The sequence below is a fragment of the Mizuhopecten yessoensis genome, unplaced genomic scaffold (genome assembly GCF_002113885.1).
Source record: "Mizuhopecten yessoensis strain PY_sf001 unplaced genomic scaffold, ASM211388v2 scaffold10513, whole genome shotgun sequence".
NCBI lineage: Eukaryota > Metazoa > Mollusca > Bivalvia > Pectinida > Pectinidae > Mizuhopecten > Mizuhopecten yessoensis.
Genome location: NW_018408584.1, coordinates 18,714 through 39,604, shown reverse-complemented (window position 1 = coordinate 39,604; position 20,891 = coordinate 18,714). Strand labels below are relative to the sequence as shown.

The window sequence follows — 20,891 nt, the reverse complement described above, 5'->3', positions numbered from 1 at the left end:
TACAATGTGTAATTAAAAATCATAGGTAATTAGGTTTGACACGTTGAATTGACACGTTGTTTACACATTGGGGCAGGTCCTACCGATCCATCAGCAATGTTTTACAAACAAAACAATTAATTCCACCTTGTGTACTCAATCAGCTTGTGATTTTCAAAACAAGTATGATCTTTTGTGGTATCTGTACATACGGTATCCAAAGCTACTCAGGCCTAATATGTTATGTGATCAAAAAACTTGCCGCTATATTGCATGCAGAAAACAGATCTGCTTCCAGTCTGCCAGTCACTATTTCTATATCAACGAAGCACACATCATGTCAAAAGGATGAATTTCACTGCGCAGACGCTGAATCAGATTTATATGTTTACTTTACATGAACAGATACTTTTTAGGCTGATGATATTGAGGGGTACCGGAACGGTTGGGCGATAGGATAATTATATGTCTTGATGTGGAGCTGTACATTTATGAGTCCAACGAAAGCTTTAAGATTAGAGATGACAAACCTCAGGGACCTGAGGTGTTCAGAGTAATAGGGGTGGCATTTTTACCGAAAGTTGATCGAAACCCCTAAAACCTGAAATATTGCTCTGTAAACCTCAATGTACAGATGTATGTCCACAAATAGCTGTGACAAATGATCAGGTACCTGTGGACTAAAACGAGGAAATCGGTATTATCAGGTGGTAGAATGACTTTATAGTATTAGGTGACAGAACCAAAAAGGAATGGAAGGGTTGTTTAAATCATATATTTTGAATCCGAAGCATTTATTTTGGATACAACCTGCTTGATTAGTACTCACACATGTTAACCCCTCAAAGAAGTTTGGGGTATACTGTTATTATGGTACATGTAGGTCCAGTGGCACAGCGTATAGTCAACTCGCCTTTCACCATACCTCGACAGATGGATTCCAAAATGTTTGCGCCATCAAAAAATTAGCATTGACAGTCAAAAGACAGTATTCTTAGAACAGTCTAGACGTTACCTAAATGTTTGCTTCTTACAATGTCCTTACGTTATTTTCTATTCAGGAGAGGGGGTGTCAAAATGACACTGATCCAATTGCATTCACAGTCCTATGAGTGCTGTTTCCTCTAGTAGTTTCTATACAGGAACTTGCAACGGAAATGTAAAGTTACAAAATGTTGCGCTCTAATGCATGTATATATAGCGATTATGTACGGTTTTCAAAGAATCCCAAATCGATCGGTTCAGCAGTCACTTCCCTTCTCCTTCAGACAAAAGTTAAGCAAACTTAAGGTAATAAAACAGGAAGCAGAATTTCTAAAATTTACCCCGTGATACAATACTTAGATGTAAGCTCAGTGCGTTCACAAATGTCACACTATGCGTCGTCAGCTCATTCCGTAATGATACAGAATCAGAAAGAAAATGGCCGTACTACAGTTTCCGTCGCTGAGCAAAACAACGAGATTGAGAATGAACCCTTTCATGACAGATACTGATAGTAACCACGTGTTTGCTAACATAAACACTCAGAATAAGATTATGGAATCATCTGAACCCTATCCTAGTTGGCAACCTATCCTTATTAACCATTATCCTTTCCTTGGTTCCGTATGAGACATCTTTTTTTAAAACTTTCTTCTGGTCACAGTACCACACACGGATGATTGGCTGAGTTCACCAACATTCCGTCAGTATAGGAACGTTTGACCCTCCTTCCCAGTCGAAACACAGTTTTACTATTGTAACAGGAAAGAGAGTAGCCTGCTTCCTAGTCGGACGCTTTACCACTCAGCTACACTTAAGGGAAATAGGCAACCGTGATCATATGCTTAATTAAAATTTGCCACACTACTCTTTACCGCCGACACAATCCCCAACACGGGAATTTGCTCGGGATTTTTCCACTTGATACTCCAGAGGTGACGCTCATTTTCGCTCTCCGCACCCTGGAATATGTCATAGCCAAATTGAAGGCACACGACAACCTATTTGATTGGTCTCGGGTACAAAAAACACCTGACCAATCGCTAAAGCTTGTACCTGTCCTTTGAATATTACAGGGGAGCGACAACCGGCTTCAAAACCAGTTACCGTACGCGACCGACAAATTCTTTTGATTTATATCAAAGGATCAATGTCCAATGTCCAAGGTTGTCAATCCTGAAAACAGTGTCACGGTTAAGCATGTGTGGAAAATGCTGGACAATTATACTGATGATATCCCGAAAATGGCCGAAGCATCGTAAGGTCATTATTTTGCAATGCCTCCGCTAGGCGTCGAACCCGGGACCTCTGGCATACTAGTCCTACGCTCTACGGAATTAGCTAAAGAGAAATTCTCCTTAGCCAAGTCGGTCGGAAGTGGCTTGCATTTATCCAAGGTGACATATCCATTAAGAAGAAGCTAGAATGTATTTCTGAGATACTGTAGTTATTTTTCTAATGTGTCCCCGATGGCTGTCTAGACCATAACCGGAAGAAGATGTTTTCAAGATGCCTCGGCATAAACAGCAGGTTCCAAGTCACGATCTGTATACACTAAATACATTAATTGTTTATATCAGGGACGAGACAATGATTTTCTGCCATCAGAGTCCAGTACCACGATGGCCATCTTGATAATACACTGTATATGCTTAGTTGTGTTCAAATTCCGATCTTGTCCGGCTACTTTATTAGTATTTGACGAACACTTCCGATTTCGCTAGAACAACAATATATAAAAGAAAAATTCTCAACAACGAGTCTTTAGTACTTTCATCTCGTCAAGGAGATTCTTCACTTTCACTTTATTTTGAAGTGTCCATTTTATTGCAACATACGCTCTAAATACTTAAAGCCATACTATTATCGCAAACCAAATGTGTTTAAACTTATACAATTACTTAGTGTAAATAATGTTAAAGAACTAAACAATCTACGAAAATTCACACATTTCGCATTTAAGCAACGTTCTCGAGTATCATAGTCTTATATATATATATATATCTGACATGTATTACTCTCCTTATTACATGTACATGTACAATTGCATGAATGCTATGTATGTAATTGTTATATAATAACTGTATTGTACACATGTAATTTGTCTTATAAGCCGAAATTGTTTATAGAATAAAATAACTGAATTCACACTGTTTATTTGAAGTAGATATTGTGACGTCATAAATTATGACGTCCCGTAATAGTTCGCTATAGCGACGTCGCCCGCTATATACGTACCCGCCATAGCGATAGCACAATCTTAAACTCTAAAAATGTTGATATTTTCATACACTTATTTTTTTACAGAAGTGACACACCAATTTCCGGTTCTTGTACACCAAAAATCTTTTAATATTATTTGGTACATTACGTTGAGATACGATGGTTAAAATTTCAGAAAATGTTAGAACCCGTAAATTTGTCATATAAATGTCAAATTGTAGCAACGTCTATTTACAAATAAAATCCAACAACCTGATGACCTATAGTCATGTTTGATCATTTAACAATATTAATACGTCGCACCAATTTATTATCACAACTGATAAAATTGTCATCAGTAAAGTCTGCTGCTCATGATGAGCCCAACTATATATAAAGCTATAAAGATGTTGCAAAATAAAAAATAAAAAGCTTCGTTTGCAAGGATGCTATATCGACCATAGCTACTTCAGTATCTGGATGCAAAAAGCTTCCGATTATGTGTTTAGGACAAATGCGCGCATCACGAGGGCATCAAAGCCTGTGATTTACCATAAGAAAATGTCGCACTTGTACACTGGAGACATACAGAACATTTGCGATGGGAAGAGGATGCATATTTCAGATCTGTGATATTCAAGAGGGGCACTGACGGAATAATGGGGATGGCATCAATAACATCTTCCTCCTCTTGCAAATCACGACCGGTTTGTTCCTCTCCCTGAGAATAGTGACTCACCACAGATGTGTCTGGGTGAGGCCTCTTCCCGACACATCGTCCTTAACATCTCATGCATATCTTACTGCCATCTTCTACAATCAGATCTTGGTTTATAAGCATATGTTTCAACCAAGTATTGTGCGAGGAGTCCAGCAATCTTGCTGTTTTACCGTCCTTTATTATCCTTAAATATTATCCTACATTCTGGCATGATACAAGCATCACCCATGACGATAGAATAATTGGAAGACTACTAGCTAGTTATGGATTACAAGATGTGAACTTGTGTAATCATGTGAACCTTGAAAACTAAAGTGATCCTATCACCACACCACCATACCTTGGTATTGTTTTCCTAAACTGCATTTCACATAAAAACAATATGATATAACCGGGGGGGTATCCAAGGAGGTCAATTACCACAACCTATTTATTTGGGCCATTGTACATGTCCTAACTGCAAGTCTACCATTAAGATTCCATTTGTAGTCTATTAAACTAGATAGTTTAGTTCAACAGTTGCACCAGACTCTTCTATTAACCATATCATCCTCCACCGTGATAATATATTGGAATGATTTTGGATTAATTATGAAATATTTACATCGACCTATAGTTATTGAAGATTTATTTTGACATTGGTAATACAAACAAATTGACCTTTAGATGACACATTTACCGAATACCGATTTTTTTCGAAATTTCTGCTTTCGTCAGTCAACATAATGTGCCAAATAATATCCAAAGTATGTTGGTGTACAAAAATCGGAAATGTGTCTATCACTTCCGTAAAGATGTGACAAAACTAAAAATGTACATAACATACTAACTTTTATGTGCGAGACTGCGTATCTTTTTTTATTTTGCAACATCTAGCTTTATAGTTGGGCTCATCATGAGCAGCAGCTATTACTGATGACAATTTTATCAGTTGTGATAATAAATTGGTGCAACGTATTGTTAAATGATCAAACATGACTATAGGTCATGATCATAAGGTTGTTGGATTTTATTTGTAAATAGACGTTGCTACAATTTGACATTTATATAACAAATTTACGGGTTCTCGAATTTTCTGAAATTTTAACCATCGTATCTCAACATAATGCACCAAATAATATGAAAATATTTTTGGTGTACAAGAACCGGAAATTGGTGTGTCACTTCCGTTAAAAAAAAGTGTATGAAAATACCAACATTTTTAGAGTTTAAGATTGTAGGACTTTTGTATTATTCAATGTTGTGTTACATATTTGAGTTCACAATTTGCAGTAGATCCTATTCTAAACACTATACTATTATTTGATAGCATAAAATATTGTTTTTATAGTTTTTTTGGAACCCTGTCCTACATCTTTTGAAGGCGGCACTAAATAGTTCATAGTACAGGCCTCGCAATCTGATTAAAATCATCTGTTACATGGCTTCGTTAACTTCGTACTACGCCTGAACATGTTCAGGCGGAGCGTTGTAACAGATGATTTTAATCAGATTGCAGGCCCCGGGGACCATTTTAATATAAAAAAAATCTCATGGGTCGTGTCTTAGGGATCTACAAATATAACCCAGTTATGGTTAAATTGCTTTGTGGGCAAAATTGTTTTGGTATGTGTTCAAATTACGATCTTATCCGGCTCTTTATATATTTTTGTTATATACACATGTACGTATACCCACCGACTCTATCTTTATCTTTTATTAGTATATGCCGACCACTTCCGGTTTCGCTACAACAACAAATCAACAATCACATACACAGCATTAGGAACTATCCCTGCTGATGATTACGATTTTGGGATTATTACTTATGTCCAGTTCGCAGCCATGTACTGATACTAATTGTTTGGTTGTTGACAAATAGACAAATGGCTAAGGAAGGCAACTGTCTGTTCCGAATTGGGTAAGTATCATTGGCAGTGCACATTGAAACGGTGGGTATGTACATAGTCACATTCTTGTAACAGTTGTAGGCTAAGCTGCCACAGGAACTTGACCCTGTGAAAATGCAACCATCAGACCAGTTGGTAAAATGTAATTCAGTTTGAGAGGGGCATTTTGTAGTGCTTTATTGTACTGTGATCAGAATATGAGTATGATACATTGTACAGTTGTAGTGCAAGAACAAATTGTAACACTTGCATACATTTCTTTCATTAGGTATTTCTTGTACTCAAGGACAAGTGTGGGCAAGTTTTACCACAGACGGGACATAGCTAAGGCAAGAGCAAAATATCCGGATGGTGAGACACACAGTGTCATACAGCCAAAGTCCTTCAATGGTAGGTACTGTATATTGTACAAGTACATTTATACTGTGATACTCAGCCCCAGTTCATGTATCGGGAAGTTTCATGGTATATATTGTAAAACTGTGATCCTTAAACCTCACTCAGATATCAGTGTGTTTAATTGTAGATATTGTAACTGTAATAGGGAAGGAAAAATGCACAGCCAAACTGGGGCGGATGCTCTACCAATTGAGCTACCTGGTCGCTGACGAACAACCCAGGCCAGTTCCGCTGTATAATCATTGATTCTTAATCACTGAGCGGATATCAGGATGTTTAAATGAAATATTTAATGGTAAAATTTGTAAGCTTGTGATCCTTAACCCTCGAGCAGTTATCAGTATGTTTAATGGTAGATATTGAAAGTGTACATGTGTGACCCTTGATTATATATCCCCCCAAGTGGATATCAGGATGTTTAATAGTAGATATTGTAAGCAATGCCATACTTAACCCTCGAGTGGATATCAGGATATTTAAAGGTAGATACGTAAGCATTGATACTTAACCCTCGGATGGGTATCCAAATGTTTAATGGTAGACTAGATATTGTGAATTTGTGATACTTATACCCCTTGAGGAAATGAGGCAAATGTAATCAGGGTTAACATCAATGTTGACATATATCATTGTTTATATATGTCTAAATACAAATATGATTGGTTGTAGACCTGACGATCACGCCTCTACCTATCTTATTGGACAATTACGCCTATATTGTTACCTGTGGAAAGACTGGCACTTCCATTGTGGTGGACCCTGGAGATGCAGAACCTGTCATAGTGAGTACTGCATTGTGATAATGTTGTCAGAACTAAGGGCAATAACTCCTTTACTATATTGTATGAAAATATCAGTTGATTCTGATATTTGTTCAATTTTCATTTTCCTGATAAAATACAGTTTCTTATTTGCTTTTCTATTTCCCTAGAAATACTTGAAGGAACAAGATATAACACCTGCAGCTGTCCTTGTCACTCATAAACACTGGTGAGTTGTCTCCCCCTAGTTTGTTTATGTCATGGCTCAGCATCTTGGTAATGGTCGAGTTGTCTCCCATTTATACTGACTACACAAGAATTGAAGAAAACTGATTTGTACGTTTCCTTTTTCTAATAAAACATTTTGAGTTGTCTTCCTTTTTGCAATAATAAAAATAATAATATTTATTCAGGTTAAAGGCAGCTATTACATATATCACATTTTGCAGATTAGACATAAATACATATATTATCACCGATGTTATTAATAACTTATTCATGCCATGCATAGAACTAGTAATCAGTCAGTGTTAAAAACTGGATTCAATTCAATTAAATTAAGGCCTCTATCAGGGTGACCCATAAAGCCATATTGTGGCTTAATTCCAATGGGGTCCCTTAAACTTATTCATTGCAATAAATATAAGCCATGGGCAGCCTGCTTGGTTGATGTGATAGTTCAGTATGACAACTAAATATGAATTTGTTGTCCTTGCATTAGAACTCCTGTCACTATGACAACACAGTTGGTGTGTTGACTAGGTGTTTTATTGATTGAGAACCTAATAGCAGGGTAAGGTCCAATAACAAGACATTTCCTTCAAATGCAGTAAAACATTGCTACTTCCTAGAGATAATATTCATCAATTATATCAATGTTAAATTAAATGTTCGTTGTTCAAAAAATTCCCCAGCTCAAATGTAAAACAAACAAAAATATTTATCTTTGTCATGCTTTTGTGATTTCAGGGATCATGCTGGAGGAAATGCAGATTTTAAAAAAGAATTTTCGGGAATTAAAGTTTTCGGAGGGAAACATGATAATGTGCCTGACGTCACAAAGTGAGTTAATCATCATGCTACTTATTGTACACTTAAGTTTTTATACGACCGTCAAATTTGACGGTAGTATTATGGTATGGCGTTGTCGTCCGGCGTAAACTTTGTCCGGCAATATCCTCCTACATTTATCGACCAATCTCTTTGAAACTTGGTCTACATTATAAACATGATATGAAGTTGTGTCTCCCTTAAAAGAATTCTGATTCGACGATGTTTGCAAATTTTATTGCCTTTTGTTCATTTCAGTATTTGTATTTTGTCCGGAGATCTCCTCCTACATTTTTCGACCAATCTCTTTGAAACTTGGAATACATTATAATCATGATATGAAGTTGTGTCTCCCTTAAAAGAATTCTGATTCGACGATGTTTGCAAATTTTATTGCCTTTTGTTCATTTCAGTATTTGTATTTTGTCCGGAGATCTCCTCCTACCTTTTTCGACCGATCTCTTTGGAACTTGGTATACATTATAATTATGATATGAGGTTGTGTCCCCCTTTAAAGAATTTGGATTCGACAATGTTTCCAATAGTTATTGCCCTTTGTTCATTTCAGTATTTGAATTTTGTCCGAAGATCTCCTACATTTTATGACTGATCTCTTTGAAACTTGGTATACATTATAATCATGATATGAAGTTGTGTCTCCCTTAAAAGAATTTTGATTCGACAATTTTTCCAAAAGTTATTGCCCTTTGTTCATTTCAGTATTTGAATTTTGGCTGGAGATATCCTCCTACATTTTTCGACCGATCTCTTTGAAACTTATAAAACATTATAATCATGATATGAAGTTCTGTCTCCCTTTAAAGAATTTTAATTTGACAATTTTTCCAAAAGTTATTGCCCTTTGTTCATTTCAGTATTTGAATTTTGGCTGGAGATCTTCTCCTAAATTTTTCGACCGATCTCTTTGAAACTTGTAATACTTTATAATCATGATATGAAGTTGTGTCTCCCTTAAAAGAATTCTGATTCGACGATGTTTGCAAATTTTATTGCCTTTTGTTCATTTCAGTATTTGATATTTTTGTCCGAAGATTTTCTCCTACAATTTTTATAGCATATCAGCTAACCACTCTTAGAATGATACAGATCTTATTTCAATGTAAGAAAGTATATAAGACTATATGGCATTCGACGGGCGTATTTTGTTCCGCCCCTCGGTACTCTTGTTGATAATCTGGTAGTTAAGATTTTTTTTTTATCATTACCATGTCATAATCATGATTTTGAGCAAAAGTTACTTGGTGTGGCAGATTTTAATTGTACATATAGTATTTGGGTCGCCTTCGAGCTAGAGGTCAGTGGTAGAGCGTCCGGCTAAGAACCTGGAGATTGAGGGTTTGATCCCCAGTGGAAGCACACTATTATCTTTCCTGTTACACTTGGTACAAATGTTATACATGTATAAGAAAGTTTTCTCCATTTAAATCAATGTTGAGATACAAAATAGTAACAGCAGGAAGTTGTACAAAATAGTATATAGAACAGCAGGAAGTTGTACAAAAAAGTATATAGAACAGCAGGAAGTTGTACAGATATAGAACAGCAGGCAGTTGTACAAAATAGTATATAGAACAGCAGGAAGTTGTACAGATATGCTTTTGAATTGTTTTGTTTGTTTTACACAATTCTTAACTCACTATTGAAAAATAAGTATTTTTGCTAAATAAAAAAATCTGTTAATGTAAAAATCTGCATTGAAAAGTACAATAATGGAGTTCTGCTCAGACATCTTCTCGTTCCTGTATATATGCATGTTATTCATTTAATGTGTGACATGGACTGTAATAGTTTTAAAAATGTACCTTTCAAACTTTTCTGGCATTTATTTTTTTATATTATTTAAAGTCTATGTCAGTTTAATCTCAAAAAGTTACAGCCGTTGTTTTTCTCTCCAGCACAGTGGACCAAGGACACAGCCTGGAGTTTGGTAGTCTGAAATTTTCTGTGCAATTTACCCCAGGTCATACTGTAGGCCATGTTGTGTACATTCTGGACGGGGGTCCGTATGGGGCACCTGACTCTCTCTTCTCTGGGGACCATCTCTTCCTGGGCGGATGTGGTCGTATGTTTGAGGGACCACCTTCCACCATGCTCGGTTCTCTTGACGACATTTGTCAACTCAGCGGGGAGACATTGGTTTGGCCAGGTAATATTCCCTAGTATCAGAGTAGACATCTTGTTGGCCCCAATTCTTACAGCATCTACCCATTGGTTGTATCAATAGCTATATAGAGCTAACATATATATACATCTCTCATTATTATTTTACAATTTGATCTACAATTGTAAATAGAATCTTGAGTTTCTGTTTCATAGGAGACGTACAATGTATGATGCGAGTCTGGATATTTTCATTTTAGCAAGGATGTGCTGAACGTTAACTCAAATGAAAATTTTGGGATGAATTTCCTAAATTTCGTATTAAATAGAACTAAATTCAGGACCCCCTTTTTTATTTTACATTCTATTTTACAAAGAATTTTATTGAAGATCCTGATTTTTTTCTTCTGACACTTTTTATGTTTTCAACAATGTTATTGAAAGTGTTTAATGGCCAATCCACTGTATTATCCTAATTTAACCATATGTAATATCGCAGTTGAATGGAAATATTTCACTAATGATATAATAACAAAAATGTGACATCCCTTTATTAAGGAGCGCAATTACTATGAAAAAAAACACCCGCCTGAAATCAGATTGAGACGAGTGTCTTGCTACAAGATGATATAAGATTACGTTAATCTCTAGATGCATATTCAGTCACATTGTAAAAATAAAGCATTAACGTAAATAAAGTATCCATTGTTTCTGGATGATTTCAATTGTAGGATGAATATTTTTTACTTGAAATCTATCAAAGTTTTCATACCATTGAATGAAATATAAGTTGTATTGAGCTTCATGCTCAATATGTTATCAAGAATAAATATAGCCTTTATTATTATATTATAATTAGGGCCCGGTATCGGAGATACAGGTGCCCTATAGTAATCACTCTGTCTGTCTGTCTGTCTGTCTGTCTGTCCATCCACAAATTTTGTTCCTGGCTGATAACTTTAGTATTTATTTACCGATGTACATGAAACTTGGTCAAGATGTTCAGTTCACAAAAATACATAGGTTAAGAATTCAAATGTCAAGGTCAAATTTTGCATCTTTTCACTGATGAACATTTTGTTATGACATGATAGAGCAAAGTTGATCAGAATTAAACAAGGTGTCAACCTGACCATATGTCAAGGTCATTGGGTCAAAGGTCAAGGTTAAATTTTGTATCTTTTCACTGGTGAACATTTTGTTATGACATAATGAAGCAAAGTTGATCAGAATTAAACAAGGTGTCATCCTGACCAAATGTCAAGGTCATTGGGTCAAAGGTCAAGGTTAAATTTTGTATCTTTTCACTGGTGAACATTTTGTTATGACATAATGAAGCAAAGTTGATCAGAATTAAACAAGGTGTCAACCTAACCAAATGTCAAGGTCATTGGGTCAAAGGTCAAGGTTAAATTTTGTATCTTTTCACTGGTGAACATTTTGGTATGACACTTTGAAGCAATGTTGCTCAGAATTAAACAAGGAGTCAATTGACCAAAGGTCAAGGTCACTGGGTCAAAGGTGAAGGTTAAATTTTGTATCTTTTCCCTGATGAACATTTTGTTACGACTTTATGAAGCAAAGTTGGTCAGAATTAAACAAGGAGTCAACTGACTTAAGGTGGAGGTCACTCGGTTCAAAGTTCAAGGTAAAATTTAGTATTTTTTTGCTGGTGAATATATCATTATGACACTTTGAAGCAATGTTTGTGGGAATTAAACAACGCATCATTCTTGATGATTATGGGGGATATATTGCCACAAGACGTGGCCCTTACTGACCTGTCAGTGTTCTAGTTATTATTAATATGACTGGTATTCATCACTTCATGAAATATAACATTGGCATTCATGACCCTATGAAATACAACTGAAACATGAGGGTAATAGAGTCAACACCAATACAAAAGTTAGTGGGTTGTTTTAATGGGGTGCTGCACTTAATCGCGGAAACCCAAGGTATGCAGGGCGATTGATGAACAATTAAATATGAAAGGAAAGAATCGATCACAACCTTCTCCAGCAATACCAGTAGGTTGGTACTTATTTTATTGGTCGACTTGTTTCACTCTGTGTGCGAGACTTAATATAGAGGCGAAACTGGTCGGCCAATAAAATAATTACCAACTTACCTCTGGCATTTGAGAATATTGTGATTAATTCTTTCCTTTTGATTGTTTTCAAGAAACAAGAAATATACTTTTTACATCATGTACTGTTCCAATACTGTATAACATGAAATGTTCGTTGTGTATAAACATTCATGTATTTCGTGGTTACAATTGAACCACGAAAATAAATACGACAAATTTGAATGATATACGTGTCTACTGTTTGTTAATATAGAATATCAACGAAAGTTTGTACCACAAAACGATCTAAATGGCTTCAAACCACGAAGGAAAGTACACACGAACATTTTGTGTTATATAGTACCAGTTATTCACCATAGTTTGATCAAACATGATACAGTAAACTGGTGTAGCCTGTCTATTTCATTTTTCAATATTTCTAGGTCATGAATATGCAAATGACAACATGGAGTTTGCCTGCCACCTTGAACCAGACAACACTGCTGCTCAGGTATGTTTTAGTATGTTTTACACCACTGACCAGTTAGAAAACATGTCTTATCAACTTATTGTCACCCTTGTTTATCTCGACATTAGCGTAAAGGCCGTTTGTAATATTGGAGGAAAACAGATTTCCTTCACAAAAACCTACATCGTTGGCCAGGTGGCCCCATACTTTTCACATCCTTTCAAGGAATCAAAGCCTAATGTCTTGCTGAATGTGGGCTATCCACTGTACCACTGTATCACCCAGTAACTTTGAGGTGTTGTATGTGTTGAAAAGTCATGCTTTATGACAGATTGATAGATAAGTGTTTTATGTGTTGTAGGACAAAAATGACTGGATTAAACAACAAAGAGAAAAGCGACTGGTCACTGTGAGTAATTTATCATAGCTGTACTCCTAAAAATATAATTTCCAGTTGGAAAAATATTTCATTTTTTTTTGCATCAATTTGACTGTTTAAACATATATTACAGTTAACAAAACATACTTCACATGTACATTTGTATATAACTGAATGCTTGTAAAACATTTGAAAATTTACGGTCATTTAAATGAGTGAATCAATTTTCGTATCAATTGCATGATTGAAGCATAAGTTTTTCATGCTGTGGTAGCTTAAAACGGTTGGTTTCTGTGTCTGCCTGAACACCCAATGTCATAGGTCGAGGTCCCAAGGTCTTTACTGATCACAATTACGGATGTTTGAATGTTAGTTGTGTTGCTGTATTCCTATTGCACATTGTTACTCCACCATCAAAGATTTTATATAAGGTTCCATCTTCCGTCTCTGTTATCCCAGTGCCCCTCCACTATTGGGGATGAGAAGATGTACAACCCTTTCCTGAGGACCAGTATTGAGTCTGTTCTCAAGTCTTTAGGCGTGACCTGGACTGGACCCTTCCAACCACCAACAGACAATGTCAGGGCACAGGCACTAGCTGAAGTACGCAGACAGAAAGACACTCTCAAATACAACTTATGAAAAGCATATACTAAGTAACCATGTATACTCAGGAGTAACACTGTGTAGTTGTACCATCGTTATGGTGGTATATAGGTCCACATCATTTATTTAATATATATCTGGTATATGTACTTTCATTACGGTGATTAGACATTGCTTACAGTGAACATGTGTTCACAGTAAGGCTGGGGCGATACAGGTAGTAATTGTATTGATATATATATCACGATATGGAATGTTCAATACAATATGTGTGATAATATATAATTATGCATGTTTTCACATGAAAAGTTTGAAAAATAACCAACAAAGAAATGAACAGATGTTGGAACATTAAATAATATAGGTTATATGAATTAAGATAGTTTTTCAGCTCTGAGAAGTAATTCAGTTATCACACTAGTAACTTATTAGTCAGGATAAAAGCTATTTGAATTGTCTTGCCAAATATGTAAAAGCAATTCAATCCTTACTGTAGCATGTACTTTTCCTGTATAACGATATTAACGATAATTGTTTTCTAGTATGAATACATGTATCACACAGACGAGTATCTATACATATTGATGTATCAGTGTATCGTCCCAGCTCTAATATTTCCAGTGTACTGGACTGTGTATACATATGTGCTGCAATAATTGATGTTTTGACGTTGCTTCAATTTACATGTGTTCTACTTATACGAAAGGTTTTGATATTTTTGTGAACAATTTTCCTGTACTTACATTTGGTTTTTTTATTTTGATTTCTACATGCAAATATAAAAAGAAAATGAAACTGTTTTGGGCATTATCATTTGAAGCAGAGACATATATATTACATATATGTCTCTGTTTGAAGGTAGACTACAAATGTATATGGTTTTGAATGTAATTGTTCAGTCCTTACATATGAATACCAAGTGTTTACAGATATATAGGAGTCACAGTAATTCTCTAATATAAAGTTGCTAACTACAAAGTGAATTGGCACCGTGTGGCTGATGATAAATAGTGTTCTGTGTACCGATCATATGTAACACTGCTAGATAATGTTGTATGTACTAAGATTATGAATCTGATTGTGGTCTGTAGCTACAGTACAAATATGACCTGGTAGTGGGCATGCATGCCATCTGTTAAGTAAGACTTTATGATCCTGTTACAGTCGTAAGATTACACCACATTACTCAACAGTGTACATGATGTGTGCACTCTGAAAAAACAGCGATAATAGCTTGCGCACATCTGTGCAATAGCTATCGCACAATCGTGTGATTTATATCATGGTTGATATATATTTAGGAATGGCATATTAAAGCCAATGCCTTTCATGTTTTTCAGGATATTGTCGAAATTCAGCAAGATTTATATGCTGTTTATTTACCTTAATCAGCAGGTGTGTACACAATACACATCTGCCCTATACGTACATGCATGCATACAGATACAGTGTAACTAAAACTAAAGCAGCCTTATCTGTATCTAAAATCCAAGGTATATACCTGTACATTGTATATCGTCATTCTATGACAAGGCTACCTTTATTATATCTTGTCAATCGTGGAAGGAAATGTGATATTTCCACAAAAAGTGTTACACATGTAGTAGGACGAGGAATAGTGATAAAGATAGTGCCGTCGCTTGGGCTTGAACCCGCATCCAGCCTGATGCTCTACTGCTGAGCTAAAGGGAAATTCCCTACAGCTGACGCTTGTAAGGCAACCTAATCAATGCACATCTTTAACAACACAATGAACACACAGGTAAAGTAAAGTTGTATTTTGATAACTGTCAAATCACTGATCCACTCTAATCAGTGATCAATTACATTTAATTCACAATGTAATGATTCTGTACCTGCGTGTACAAACCCATTATTGACAGTTTAACATTCGTCGTAATAATGTGTAATATTTATTGAAGAATTGAATAATGTGCAAAATATTCTAGTCATAAATAAAGTGCATATACTGTAACTTATTTCGTGTGGTCCTTCCACACCTTTTTATCCTGTATCGTCAATCAACCATGCTTACCAATTCCCACTGATGTTTGCATTTTATGGTACGTTCGTTTGTTAAATCAGACGATTTGCAGACAGTATTCGTACAGTAATGTTTGTGGGTTGTACGACCACACGTCTGTATGATGATGTATCTACTGTTGTCATGCCCAGAGGTGATTATTGGGCTATACCTCTCCATCATGGTACATATATATATACATAATACTGCAAACTGAAAACTCTGGCATTAAAATCTGGTGTTTTACAGTACATATTTGTCAAAAAATATAACCCTACAAAGTCAGATTACATCGTCAATAAATATAACCCTACAAAATCAGATTACATCGTCAATAAATATAACCATACCAACCAAATGATAATGTCTATTAATATAACCCTACAAAGTCAGATTACATCGTCAATAAATATAACCATACCGACCAAATGATAATGTCTATTAATATAACCCTACAAAATCAGATTACATCGTCAATAAATATAACCCTACAGAATCAGATTACATCGTCAATAAATGTAACCTTACAAAATCAGATTACATCGTCAATAAATATAACCCTACCAAACCAAATGATACGATCAATAAATATAACCCTACCAAACCAAATGATAATGTCAATAAATATAACCCTACCAAACAAAATGATAATGTCAATAAAAATAACCCTACCAAACCAAATGATAATATCAATAAATATAACCCTACCAAACCAAATGATGTTGTCAATAAGTATAACTCTACCAAACAAAATGATAATGTCAATAAAAATAACCCTACCAAACCAAATGATAATGTCAATAAAAATAACCCTACCAAACCACAAACCAAATGATAATGTCAATAAAAATAACCCTACCAAACCAAATGGTGTTGTCAATAAATACAACCCTACCAAACCAAATGATAATGTCAATAAAAATAACCATACCAAACCAAATGATATGATCAATATATATAACCTTACCAAACCAAATGATGTTGTCAATACATATAACCCTACCAAACCAAATGATAATGTCAATAAATATAACCCTACCAAACCAAATGATAATGTCAATATATTTAACCCTACCAAATAAAATGTTATTGTAAATACATAAACATTGTAACCCTACAAAATAATACGGTATTATGTCAGTATATGTGACAGTAGCATAATCAGTTTGCATTAATAAATTAATGTCAATAAAGAAACTACATTTGCACTATGTCTTATGAAAGCAGAAAAACAGATGAACGAATATATAAACCAATCTTTAATTGTACAGGATATCTTCCTATTATATGTAGTACAGCGGATAAGAGCCAAAATCAGAAGAATTCGACACTTTATGATAAAAACATGAAATTTGGTACATAGGGTCCCTGATTTACACTGGTCATCTTCAGATATGGAGGCATCCGAAAAAATACTTACTTCCGGTAACATCCAAGATGGCCGCAATTAGTTTAAAAAATCTTAATATGAGGTTATATATTATATATTTAGACAGAAGTTAAATAACTAGATAGTATATTTTTGTGTTACCATTTGCATGAACATTATCCAAGATGTACACTGGTCATTTTAAGATATGCGAGATGCGAAAAAGAAATCCATACTTCCGGTAAAATTCAAGATGAAGTTATATAATCATGATCAGTCTACAAGAATACTGGCTGAGTGGAAGTGGTTGGGTTTCTGCGCTCATTGAGGCACATGTTGCAACATCTGGAATGGCCGATTCGTTCCTGAAAGCAAACCATATTGGGAGAACAAGATATGCACACCAAGTCACAGCAGCATACCTTCACATTCTTCAAGAAAAGGCTAATGTGGAATTTCCGAAAAAACATGCTGGAAGACAATCCTTTTGATTTCACAGACAAGGTCAACATCATCACCTCAGTTCAAATACTGGAACATGCTACTTGATATGGAAATCACAGTCCTTCTCTTTGTCAGATCTATCAGGGAGAGGAATTTCGCCCTATACGTTGATGCTCTAAAGAAGATAATCCAGTTGTTGTTTGCCTTCAATCTTGTAAACTATATCAGATGGTTGTCAGTGCATCTACGTGATATGGAAAACTTGGCTAAAATGTATCCCATGATATCTGAAGAATTTCAACGTGGTCTCTTTTTTACAAAGACAAACAGAAAGTTTTCAACTATAGCCATCAACCATGCACATGGGCAAAATAATGCCACAGTGAAGTCTGATGGTGGTGCAGTAGGACTGACATAAAACCCTGGCGCATTGCGGCGGTGGGTGGTTGCAGGTCCAGAGATTGCAAGACTTGTAGAAGAGTTTGAAGCGGGCATGAACAATCATGATGACACATCAGCAGAGTTCCGTCATCATGAACAACAATCAAGCTACCAAACCAAGTTTTTTAATGACGTTACATCTCTAGTCACTGTGTTTGAAGAGTTCGGCAATCCGTTCTTGGACAGAAGTGAGGACTTGTTAGTTCTGGATACAAAGGAAATTACCACTACAAGCATGGTGAAAATTGTAAAGGAAATAGAAAAGCTTGGGAGAGATCAGCTTCAACAGTTCATAGAAGAGAGACTGATAAAAAGAACAACACCTGTATTTTCCCCAATTTATAGGAACAAGCTTGCCTGATTCTCCAGGCCAAGGGAGGCCATTGTGAAAAGGGGTTCACAGAAACTGCAAACGATTCAGAACAACTGTTCATTATTCTCAAGGTTCACACTCTCTAACACACATTTTGACACTTAATTCACTCATCATCATCATCATCATCATCAGAATCATCAGAATCATCAACATCATTCTGAATGTTGTCGTCATCATCATCATCACCATTATCATCGCCATTATCATCGCCATTATCATCTTCCTCATCACCATCATCATCCTCACAATCATCATCATCCTCATCCTCATCCTTATCCTCATCATCCTGATTGTTGTCGTCATCATCATCATCCCCATTATCATCTTCATCATCATCATCATCATCATCATCCTCACAATCATCATCGTCATCATCACTATCATCATCATCCTCACAATCATCAGCATCACTATCTCATCAGCATCCTGACATAAACGTTCAAACTATCCGTTTCTCATAGCCATCATCATCATCATTGTCATCATCCATACAATGCGTGTCATTAGCAACACACCTCAACAGACAGCCACTGAACCACACTGCAACATCATTTTTAATTGGTACACTCAATATTTGACATCAACATACTCAACAATCATGATTAACTCATTCATAATGAGGAAGATCAGCTTAACACTTTTTCTTTTTAATATATTATTACATGTTTACACATTTTATGACGGACAATATAATCCACATCATGTTATATTTTATTTCAGAACCAGATCATGTACTTCACTTCATTAAAAAGCACGAACAGATATACCCACTCCTATATGCTTTCGCTCACACACACTCACATGCACTCTATCTACAAAAAGATAAAATTCCTGTAATTGCTTTATCTGATATGTATAATATTGTCGAAAAGGAAGGAAAGAGAATTAAGAGAGAAGAAAGGAAAAAGAAAAGGAATGAATAGGCATATATATTCTGTTGCAAAAATATCATATTGATGAATTCTAGGGATAGATACCACAGACAGGGATGTCAAACTATACTCATATAGTACTTAAAACATATTACCAGAACCAGCAAAATATATTGCCCGAGTACTGGGCAGTTTCAATAGAATTATTTCATAATTAACATATATTCAAAATATACATGTGTATATGTGTGTACGTACATCTTTATAACTACACTTGTATTTAAAATTAGTCCGCAAGCTCTATTAGCCGCATCCATTTTTCCCAGTATGCAGTAAATCTCTGCATATAGCATTCACCTTTAGCAGTTGCAATATAACTTTGTACAGTGTAATGGTCCTTGATTTTAAGATTTAAAGAGTTGTTTAATCAACATTCTTTTGTTACATCTAGAACTGTAAATGTATTGCTTAATTATTAAAAGTATTTCATTATCGCTCTTATTAAACCGTTCTGTTTGTGTAAACAATTCTAATATGAAAGTGATTTTATTGTATTGGAAAGGAATTAGCAATGCATCAAGGATAGATTCAAAACTTTGCAGAAAAGACTGAACTTCTTGGCATTCCCATAATAAGTGCACTATAGTTTCTTCAACTTGATTACAAAAAGTACATAGAGGATTATCTGAAATACCTACTTTAGATAAAAAAAAAAAAAAATGTTGTCAGTATATGATGCGAAATTCGAAACTGAATCCATTGTAGCTTTGTATTAGAAGTAATTTTGAAAGGGATTAGATGTATTCGTTTCCAGTTCTGGTCATTGATGTCAAGTTCAACATTCCATTTAACCTGTCTAGTTGGAATTATTTTTCTATTTACCAGTGTGTTGTAAAAACGTTTTGAGCCTTTAGCAGAGAAAATAAAACTTTCCAGATTAATTGGAATATATGGAAAATAAATTTTTAAAAATGGCATCTCATTACCTGCTAAAAATTGTCTTACTGCAGCCATAACACCTTGGAAAGTTGGAAAATCTGTGTTTATTTGGAATAAATCTATAAAATCCTGAAAATTGAAGAAAGAGTTATCCCTCTTGAATAAATCACTGATTATAATTATACCTTTGTTATACCATTCTCTGTAAAATACTGACTTCTGCCAACACATATTTGTCTATTAAACCATATTGGAGTTTTCATGACCTCCTTCCCTTTTCCATATGGGTTTTCCTTATCAGCCTTTCTTAGTCTTTCCCATGCCTTCAGGATATCTTTCCAGAACTGGTTATTGCATCTATTATAACATGTTTGTAAATAGTCATCCCCAGCATAAGCAAGTCGGTTAATATCTACAATAGACTTAATAATATGCTGCCATTTACCTTCACAAAGGAAAAGTCTCTTGACCCAACTCAGTTTCAGAGAAGTAATAAAAGCCTCTAAGCTAACCATTTTCAATCCCTTATCAACATAGTTTTGTATAATAACACCCCTCTTTACTTTGTCAGTCTTACTGTTCCACATATACTCAAACAGAATAGAATTCAGAGTTGATATAAAATTAGCAGCTGGGTTAGGTAGAACAATAAATAGATGGTTGAACTGAGACAGCATAAGTGATTTTATAACATGTATTTTCCCAATAGGTGTCAATGAACTTCTATTCCAGGTTCTAATTAGAGCTTTTAGTTTAATAAGTTTTTGTCATAATTAAGCTTCGGTATCTGATGTAA

The 20,891-nt window shown here is 35.2% G+C and overlaps 1 protein-coding gene across 1 annotated transcript; it reads left to right on the top strand.

Moving 5' to 3' along the window:
- The first annotated feature begins 5,589 nt into the window (after positions 1-5,589).
- On the top strand, positions 5,590-14,426 carry LOC110460889 (probable hydrolase PNKD). Its single transcript, XM_021514096.1, has 9 exons — positions 5,590-5,786; positions 6,044-6,165; positions 6,844-6,956; positions 7,106-7,164; positions 7,905-7,997; positions 9,902-10,152; positions 12,621-12,688; positions 13,008-13,055; positions 13,485-14,426. The coding sequence occupies exons 1-9, from the start codon at positions 5,752-5,754 to the stop codon at positions 13,665-13,667; spliced, it is 972 nt and encodes a 323-aa protein (XP_021369771.1). The 5' UTR covers positions 5,590-5,751; the 3' UTR covers positions 13,668-14,426.
- The last annotated feature ends 6,465 nt before the right edge of the window (positions 14,427-20,891 follow it).